The 11,011-nt window shown below is 36.8% G+C and overlaps 1 protein-coding gene across 1 annotated transcript; it reads left to right on the forward strand.

Moving 5' to 3' along the window:
* Window positions 1-6,962: 6,962 nt before the first annotated feature.
* On the forward strand, window positions 6,963-8,035 carry NECHADRAFT_89533 (uncharacterized protein; the record flags this gene model as incomplete). The annotated part of the gene is made up of 4 exons (XM_003039058.1): window positions 6,963-7,034; window positions 7,238-7,268; window positions 7,655-7,660; window positions 7,773-8,035. 4 exons carry the CDS (start codon window positions 6,963-6,965, stop codon window positions 8,033-8,035), a joined length of 372 nt encoding a protein of 123 aa, XP_003039104.1.
* Between the last annotated feature and the right edge of the window lie 2,976 nt (window positions 8,036-11,011).

Raw genomic sequence — 11,011 nt, forward strand, 5'->3', positions numbered from 1 at the left:
CCTTAATACTAAGTAATTATAATACTTACCTCCTTAATTACCTTAATTACTTATATAATTACTCTAATTAGGTCGATAGGTAAAGTAATTATAATTAATACCTAAAGTATATAAAATATATTTATTATACCTTCCTATATAATAGCTACCTTAGCTATTAATATAACTTAGTTATACTTAATACCTTTAAGTATATTATTAAATATAACTTATATTACCCTTTAAGGCTATGTAATATAATCTAGTGCTAATATAAACCCTTATAACCGGTTTATCCCTTAGGAATTACCCTCTCGTCATATAATATTCTTAATAAGAATAAAAATAAATACCTTATTAAAAGCTATTTCTAATATCTTAATATAATTAATTAATACTTAATAATAATTAATTATTTATTAATTATAAAAGCTATAAAACTAAAAATAATAATAAGTTATAGGCTAATAAGAATTACTAGTAATTATTAAAAGCCTTAAATATTAGGTATATTACTTATAAAAGCTTTTAAAGAAATTTTTTATCTTAATAAATTATTAGGTATTTATTAATATTATTAAAGTATTAATAAAAGATCTATAAAATAAGCTTACTTACTAGGTATATTAATTATTTACTTTTAATTTTAATATTAAGTATTAATTAGGTATAGAAAACCCTATTAATAATCTCTTAAAGAGATTAAATTATATAAAAAAAGAGATCTCTTATAAAAATATCTTATTTATATTAGCTAAGAAATTAAAATTTATATATAAATTATTAGAGCCTATTTAGCGATATATTACTAAGCTTAGGGGTAAGGCTAATATATTAATTATATATATCTAAGTAATAAGAGCTATAATAAAAGGTCCCCTCCCCGCCTATAAATATAAGCTAAAAAATATTATTTATTATATAATATCTATTATTATAACCTAATATTAATAAAAATAAATAAAAAGAATAAAGGCTTTATAGACCGCTAAGTAAATAAAGAACTTTTAATAAGCCTCTAGGGACCTAATTCTAATTAGGGTTATTATTCTAGAGTAATATATCTTATATCTAATTATAAGAGAGCTTATAGAGAGTAAAATAATATTTCTTACTTAATTTTCTAAGAAATTTAAGATATTAATTAAGGAATTATAAAGCTAAGACTAATAATATTAAAACTTTATAATAAAGGCTTAAGGAATTATTAATAAATATAAGGGCTATATAATAGATTTCTAAAACTTATTATATTATAAGGGATAATTAATTATCTTAAACTAAAGAGCTATAAGGATAGAAATCCTTTATTAATATTATAATAACCTAAGAGTAGGCTATATAGGATCTTAGAAGATATTTAATTATATTTTAAGGAAATTTTATTAATAAGGTATTATAAAAAATATCTAAGAATATATTAAAAATTACTTAATATATTAAGGTATTAAAATTCTAAGGCATAGACCTTATAGGAAACTTTAATTATTATTATTATTATTATTATTATTATTATTTTAAGAGATTAGCCTTAATTTTATAATTAGGCTCTTATTAAATACTTAGAGTAATAATAAGAATTTTAATACAATCCTTATTATTATATATAAAATAATTAAGTTTATATTATTTAGATTAATAATAAAGAAGCTAAGAGCTATAAAGCTTATAGCCCTCTTATATAAATATATAAAAAGCTAATTTAATATATTAAAAGGGATAATTAATAATTAAGATAAATTAATTATTAATAAATTCTAAGTAAACCTTATAAAAAAATAAGTAATTTATTACTAATTATTAATTATATATTATCTATAGATGAATAATTAAATAGAATAAATATATTAAATATTAGAGAAATATCTAAGAGTATATATAGGGGATTTACCTAAAAGGTGAGTAATATAATTCTTAGATATTACTTTTATTTATGATAATAATAAATATTTAATTATTAAGATCTCTTTAATAGAAATATTATTTAGTTATTACCTAAGATATATAAAATATATCTTAATAAAGATAGAAATAAATATATAAGGTATTACTAAATATTTAATAATATTAGGCTAGATATAAACCTAACTATAGATATATTAAAAAAAGGCATTAAAATCCTAGGTAAAATATTATAACTTTAGGTATAAGCTATAGATTTATTATTAGGGATAGATTATTAGGGTATTAATAAAAAATTAAAGATTTAAATATCTTAAATTAGCCTTAAGATTTATAAGAGCTAAAATCCTTAATAAGTATAAAAAATAGGCTTATACCTTAGAGCTATTAGAAAAATATTAATATATATATAATATATTTTATATATTATTTATTAAATTATTAATAGATTATAGAATTATTAATAATATTACCTAAGAATAGCTAGAGCTTAAAGATAAGCCTAATAAATAAGAGATAAAAGAAATAATTTTATATAAAGATTTAAAAAATAAGACCTTTTATTTTATTAAATAAAAAGGTTAATTAATAAAATATAATACTTAGGAACTAAAGGAATATTTAGAGAATATATAAATAATAATAAGGAAATACCTTAAGGTTATAAAGAAAGATTATAAGAAGTAAAATAAGGTATAGCTAAATATATATTAAAAGTATTATAATAAGAAAGTTTTATTAGTTTAAATATAAAATAAAAACTTAAATATAAAAATATAATTAAATTAAATTATATTAAGTTATTTATAAATATAAGGGATTTTTCGCCGAGGTATTATAATATAGGTATAGAATAATATAAATAAGACCTAAATTAAAAAATAAAGCTATAATAATAAAAAAACCTGGGGAAAATAAAAAGCTAATATATTAATAATAAGATATAATAAGTTTATTATAGCTTAAGGGTTATTATTAGTATTATTATAATTATTATAATTACTAACGTACATGATAAGCGAGCGACGCGGACAAGCGAGCGACGCGCTTTTCCTCCTTATACCTAACCTTCACTTAATTAATTGATTTATCAACCATAAAACATATCAGACCCAAATATTGAGGCTAGAACCCTTCTTGCCCTTCAGGCCCTTCAAAATAACCCAAACCTACGTATTAAACCTACTGCAAGGATCTATAAGATCTCTGAGGCAAGATTACGTCGCCGGCAGGATGGCATTCAATCTCGAGGCGATATTATCCCTAACTCACGCCGACTATCTAATCTAGAGGAACAGATTATAATTCAGTTTATTCTCGACCTAGATTCGCGAGGATTTCCTCCCCGATTGCGTGCTATGGAAGAAATGGCCAACCGACTGCTTGCCGACCGCGATGCGTCACCCGTCGGCAAGCGCTAGGCTCATAACTTCGTCAGGCGACACGAAGAGGTTAAGACGCGTTTTTTTCGTAAATACGACTACCAGAGAGCTAAATGCGAAGATCCAACCGTTATTCGCAACTAGTTTCGGCTTATGGCGAATATAATCGCGAAGTACGGCATCCGATCAGATGATATCTGGAACTTTGATGAGACTGGCTTTCTTATGGGCATAATTGCAAGCGGAATGGTTATTACAGGTACAGAAAGGCGTGGACGACCGAAATCAGTGCAGCCTGGAAGCCAGGAATAGATTACGGTCATTCAGGCGATTAACGCGGCCGGCTAGGCGATCCAGCCGTTTATTATCGGTGCGGGCCAATATCACCTCGCCAATTGGTACCGACACAGCAACCTCCCGGGCGATTGGGCTATTGCAACGACCCAAAATGGCTGGACTGATAACGAGATCGGTCTCGAGTGGCTAAAGCACTTCAACCGGTGTACAAGCAATCGATCAATTGGTTCCTATCGTCTTCTGATCCTAGATGGCCACGAAAGTCACCACTCCGTCGACTTTGAGAGATATTGCGAGGAAAACAAGATCATCACGCTTTGTATGCCGCCTCATTCGTCTCATCTGCTTCAGCCCCTTGATGTCGGGTACTTTAACCTGCTCAAGCAGGCTTATGGTCGGGAAATTGAGCGTCTGATCAGATACTCTATAACCCACGTTTCAAAGACCGAGTTCTTCCCGGCCTTTTATGCCGCACATCAGGCCACCATGACAGAAAGAAATGTCAAGTCAGCCTTTAGAGGGGCTAGGCTTGTTCCTCTTAACCCAGAAAGTGTGGTCTCAAAGCTTGATGTGCAGCTACGGACGCCAACGCCTGCCGAGGAGGTAGCTAGCCCCTCGACCCCTTGGGTCTCAAAGACCCCAAAGACTGTCCTCGAGGCCCAATCTCAGTCTGAATACCTCAATAGACGAATTAGAAGGCATCAAAGTAGCTCCCCAGAGTCGATTCTAGGAGCTCTTAAGTCACTTGCTAAGGGAACTACGGCAATAATGCATGAGAATGCCTTATTGAGGGCTAAGGTCCAAGACCTTCGACAGGCAAATGAGATATTAAGCCGGCGGCGGAGGGCAAAAAGGACCCGACTACAAAGAGGAGGGGTAATAACAGTAGAGGAAGGAAGGCAAGCAATTAATCAGAGGGATATTAATGCGCAGGTAGTGGCGGAATCGTCGAGAAGTGGTGGTCGAGGAAGGTCAGTCGGACCGGGGGTTCGGCGCTGTGGAGTATGCGGCAAGCCCGGGCATAATGTAAGAACGTGTCAGGTAGTGATTAAGACGTCTGGGGAAGAGTACAGTAGGTAGTTTTAATTGATTAATTGATTTATTGTGTTTTTATAGTGATTTCTAGTTAAGAGCGTAGTAAAAGCGCGTCGCTCGCTTATCCGCGTCGCTCGCTTATCATGTACGTTATAATTATTATAATCTTTACTATAAGTAGCTTAATTATAAGTCTTAGGGCGCTTATTTAGCGAGGGATTAAGAATATTATTATTACTTTTATTAATAAAATAATTATTAAGTATTAATAAAGGGTTAATAAGGCCTTAGAAATAAGAATATTAATTAATAAAAGAAATAAAATAAATAAAACTAAGGTTATTATTAATAATAGCCTAATTAATAATATTATATAACTCGCTAAGACTACTTATAATATTAGGATTATTACCCTTAACCTAAATATTAACTCTTATTATATTCTTAGTATTATCTAGGTAATTAATTACCTTAAGTAATAGCTAAGTAAAAGTATTATTATAGATATAAATAGGGGTAATAATAATAATATAATTAGTTATCTTAGGGAGGTTTATATAGGGTTTAGCTTATATATAAAATATTAGCTAATATATTAATAAAAAAAAAAAAAACTTATACCTTATAGGTAAAATAGAGATAATAGCTCTTAATTAGATATAAGCTCTTATTATTACATGCCCCAGTCATACGGGTTCCCCACGTGATAGATCTAGCGCTATAATAGTCAAATCCAGTAGCTATTAGTTAGGAAGAATCAACTTAGATTAGATTACTTATATTATGCCTTCTTTGCTCTCTATACTTTATGAATTATATAACTTCAACTAGATAGCTGCTAAAGTCAGCTATCTCACTGCCGCTTTCAGCGGTACCTCTATCCCTTACTAGAGCTAAGGGATCCATAATATATAGTAGCAGTTAACGCTTCTTTTAACTCGACCTACGCTTCATTCGATATATTCCACGTCGAAACCAAGTGAAGTACTAGAAGGAAGTTTTAACTCTTTTTATTCATAAACACAACAGATCAATACCTTCGTCCCTATTAATAGGCCAGATGAAACCAACAACCTCTATGTCGACCCCGAGTTCATCAAAATAGGACCTATTCGAGTAAGCCTCTTACTAGACAATCGCAAGGGCTTTAGCAAAAGCGAAATTCACTAAGAACGATTTCAACTACCTACGATGATTCTGAGTCTTTCTACTATAGAACCTAACCTTTAGACATAAGAAACGACTCCTCGCTAAACTAGGCATACTCGAAGACCTAACCGAGCTCTCCTATTAAGAAATAGACAAATTTAATGCCTTCTATAGAGACGTAGCACTAAGCATAGAATAACTACTATATCACTGGAACGCTACGGATCTATATGCTATCGGATAAGCCTAGGAGACTACTAAAAAGATCATTAAGAGAGCCAAACGCGAAGGAGCGCTACTACCCGACGACGAACTCTTAGTCTACGCTTTATCGACGGATACAATACTCGAGCCATTAGGACCAATAACTAAGGCATTAAATATAGATCCTTCGTAGGAAAAAGGAAAAGAACCGGAACTAGTAGCATCGACGGCACTAAGGAAGCAAAAGACCCCGAATCGACTAGCGCTATTAGACCTAATATAAAGCCTCGGTCCTAATACCCCTAATGCCGATTACCTCACCGCTTCGACTTTCTATCTCTCGCCGAATCCGACGCTAAGACGTCAGAACTATCCTCGCGTCTATTAACCAAGCGCGCGAATAGAAGCACTAGAAATTACGGATCTGATAGCTCGACCCCCGGTTCCTAGCATAAACTAGTTAAACCCAACCGCGGGAGGCCATATACCTCAATTCTAGATAGGAGCCCTAAACCTAGTCGGAATGGGATCGCAAGGATCCTATAGTATAGTAAGGCGAATGCCGGTTCCGGAAGAAATGAGATTAGAAATAGAAGACTCTTACCGGCGATCCCTGACGGCAAGGCGGATAATCGACCTCCTCGAGTGAAACTACGGATTAAAGCTAGAGGATATGGGACTCGCTGGCGTATAAGTAGGTCCCGATAGAATATAACCCTAAGCCCATCCTCCGCAATTGGCCTAGCATCCGGCCCAGTAACCGGCTTAGCACCTAGTCTCGCAGCACTAGATGCTAGAATTAACAAGCAGAATCCAATATTCGGCACTAGCACCATCGATATTACTATAGTAGAACTCGTCAGGGTAATTCTAAGGATAAAATAGAACATACTCTTAGGCGCAATATCTGACCCTCTACGCGACGCATCTAACCTAGCCGCTATATACCCCCTATCCCGCTATAGCCTTGACTCTACTATATTAGGAGCCTCACCGAGGAAATTAACTCCCCCTATGACCGAGTGGGGCAAGATAGCTACGGATAACGGAACCACTAATGGAGCCATTCATGTCATCTACCGCAAGGTTAAACCCAATAGGCCTAGGATACTAGGAATAGGGGAGCACAGGAGGAGGGAAGAACGCTAATATCGGATTTAAACTCACCGATATTAGCCTCTTCTAGCTAGATATACTATTAAGAGGTAAATCCGGAGATCCCCTAGCGGAAATCTTCTACGATAAGACTATGGCAATCTTTATAGACGCTCACTTATGGGTTAACTTAGTTAAATCCCACCTCGAAGGAAGTAGCCCTTAGTAAGTCGCTTTTATTAAGGAAAACGCATAGAGACTCATCAGAGGCAGCGCATTGGTCTAGTAGCGAAGACTACTCGATAACCGAGAGAGGCAGACCTATATCGCATTAATTAGCGCCTTCCTCGACGCGGTGAAAACCGAATTTAATATAGAACTTTAAGAAGCTCTAGAATAGCTAGACTAAGCCTATTTTACCCTTAAGGATATAGAAAGCGACTAACCGCTATGAGATTTCTCCGCAAGAATCTTTAATATATCTAGAGTAGTAGGAAAGGCCATAGACCTTGAGCTGCTTACCTGCTTTTACGCCAAATTATACCCGGAGCTATGGTAACTCTATAGGGCACCGGTGGAATCCGATGAATGATCTAAATACATTAATATAGTAGATAGTAAGAGGAAGACCTTGCGCGAAAAGTTAAAAGCGGCATGCAATAGGAAGACCGGAAACGAAGCGAAGAAGCTCTAATATAGCGAAAAACATATATATACTACCAACGAAAGGGACAATAAAGGATCCGAACCCGAGGATTCGGCACTATAGGGCAACGACCGCCTATGGAATAGAGGCTATAGGGACCGAAACCGCCCTCCTCGTAGCTGGAGACCGAGAGAAATCGGCGATAATACCTACGATAATCGACTCTGACCCTAAAGGCCAAATAACCCGAACCGATAAGGAGGAGGGTAGAACCAAAACAGAAACTGGGAACGAGGAGACGACCGAGGCCGCCCTAGCGAATAGAGGGGAAGAACCCCGGAGATAAAATCGGAATAGTAGAAGGAGACTCCGCCATAGGAAGGACAACACCAAGGGAACAAGGACCTCGGCAAAAGAGAGCCCAGATATAACTAATAAAGGCCACGAAATGAGGGCCAGGAAGGACGATACCGGAACCGCGGAGGCTAGAATCGGGATAAGCCTGAAAGAGCATACTACGCCGACGAAGACTCCCTAAGCGAGGAAGGAGCTGGCGAAAGCGATAAGAGCACCGCCTATTACGCCGAAATCATAGAAAGAGAGGAGGATTCTTACCTCGTAATAGAGGCAGAAGAAAGGCATTATGTCAATTTCGCTATTGACGACAGCTAAGTCATCGAAGCAATAGGAAGACCCGACTTTAATGACTAGTTAGGCGGAAAAGCTTTAACGCATCTCTAGATCCTCCTTACCTTCGAAGGAATAAAAAAAGCTAAGACCTACTAAGTATACTACGATACCGGAGCCTCGGCTATTATAGTCGACGAGGCATAGCTTACGGAGCATGGCAAAAAGGTGACCTAGAAGAACTAAGAGCCGAAAACCCTTAGCGGCATAGGGAGAGTTACAAATATCACTAAATCCGCTACCTTTAACTTCTACCTTCCCAGAATTATATAAGGAAAAGAAGTTAAGGCCTACTTCACCGTCACCGCCGATATCATCGACTAACTTACGCCCTATTTACTACTAGGGATAGGCTTCCTATACGAGCACGGAGCTAAAGTCGATTTCGTCTACCCTAGCATCTCTTTTAGATCGGCGCATGGCATAATCATCCGAGGGGAGATCTTTAAGAAGAGAATCTCGCCGCTTAACCGAGTAGTAAAGAGCGCCTATATAGTCACGGTAAAGAAAGGTAAAACCGCTTTTATCCCGGTCACTTATAAGAACCTGCCGGCGACACACGGATCAGATAGGAGTAAGGAGGCTTTCTACTTCTAAGGGAAGGATAAACGCTTTTTCGACAGCATAATCGACAGAAGCACCCCGAGGATGGTCATCTTCCACAATACCGACGGAAAAGATATTCGGATCCATCGGAGGTAACTCATAGGTCATATCAGCAACTACGAAGGCAACAAAACTACGAACTTTATCGCTAGCGGGTCCAGAACGGTAGATTTCCTAGGCATAATCAGCAAGGATTTTAGACCAGGGGAGGAAATCGAGAACGTACTCGTAACCGGCACGCTACCGATAACAACGACCGAATTGGAAGAGACAATCGATAAAGACGACCTAATCCGTGTCGATGCCGGACTACCCAATTACGGGATTAGCCGCCCTGAAGGCATTCCCTCGGTATAGAACAGGTTCGGAGTCAAGGTAGCCAACCTCGACGAAAAGAAAGCCGCGAAGTTCATGGAGTTGACGAATAAATACGACATCTACAGGGACAAAGGCGTCGTCCCTATGCCTAAGGAAAAGAAAATAAGAATCGACCTCGTCGACGGATGGCAGAACTAGAAGAGGACCATTAGAGCCTACCTAATAGGGGTCGAAGACCGCCGGTTCCTAGACGAAGTCCACGGGAAGCTATACGCAGCGGGAAAAATGCATCACCTGGACGAACTAATACCTATCGCCTGCCCTACTTTCGTTGTCTAGAGAACCATAGATGGCAAGAAGAAGGGCAGAGTCGTGGTTAACCTGCGACCCCTGAATAGTATCACGGTGCCCGATGTGTACCTACTGCCAGATCAGGAGGATATTATGGCGGATACGAGAGGGAAGAAGTACTTTTTGATATTCGATGGGACTAGATTTTTCTATTAGCTACCTATCTATAATACGCACCGCAATCGAATAGTAGTTATATCTAACCGTGGGTTGGAAGTTTCTAACGTGGCCCTAATAGGATTTAAGAACTTACCGGCTTTTGGCTAATGGTTTATGGACGGGATGTTCCTCTAATATCGCGCCTTTATGCGCGTCTATATCGACGATATAGTAGTCTTTTCCGATACTTTCGAGGAGTACCTCGAGTATCTGGAAGTGGTATTAAAGCTACTCGATGAGAATTAATTAAAGATCGCCGCCGATAAATCCTTCATAGGATATAACGCGGTTAAGCTACTTAGATATATAGTCGACGGCGACGAGCTATACTGAACTCAAGACCGACTCGATGCTTTCGCAAAAATAGTATGCCTAACCGACCTAGCCGCTCTCGAAACCTATATTGGGATAGCCAGATACCTCCGAAAAGGAATTCCATAGTACGATATGCGAATATGCCCCTTACTTAATCGGAAGTCGCAGTTACTGCGCGAAGCTAAAGCCGCCTCGAAATTGCCGACCGGAGCGTTAAAACTAATCCGCAGGTTAAAAGCATTAGCCATCGCATTCACGCCTATGAAAAAGGAATAAAATGCTTTCGATGAGATATAGCAATTCCTAATAGAACAATTCACCCTATAGCACTATGATCCAATAAAACCACTTTTCTTTAAAATCGATGCGTATAAGAACGGCTTTAGCCTATTCGTCTTTTAGATCGACGGGGAATAGGATAGAAGCTTAATTCCTAGGAAGGATATTCTAAGCGAGAAGCTAAAACCCATTGGGTTCTTCTCGCGCCTAACCTCCGCGGTAGAGGCTAGATACGGATCGACAGAAGCCGAAGTCATAGCGTTAGCATAGGCAGTACGAAAGATAGGAAAGCTAGTGTAATTAAGTAGGCACCTAGTAAATATCATTACTAACCACGCTGTAACTAAAGGTATTATCACCTATACCTCTCTAAAGACTATTGATTTTAATAAAGCCAACCCGAAGTTAGTCAAGGCGGCTAACTACCTCTCCTAATTCGAGCTAAGGATATTCTACGTGCCGGGCATACTTAATATAATCCCAGATATACTCTCTCGCCTACCCGTCGAAGACCGATTAATAAGACGAGCCACCGAAAGTAACTTCGATGAGCTAGACTTCGTGGTGGCTTTGGCAGAAGTGGAAACAATATAAATTGGGATCACAC

The sequence above is a fragment of the Fusarium vanettenii genome (genome assembly GCF_000151355.1).
Source record: "Fusarium vanettenii 77-13-4 unplaced genomic scaffold NECHAsca_193_unmapped, whole genome shotgun sequence".
In the NCBI taxonomy this organism is placed as follows: domain Eukaryota; kingdom Fungi; phylum Ascomycota; class Sordariomycetes; order Hypocreales; family Nectriaceae; genus Fusarium; species Fusarium vanettenii.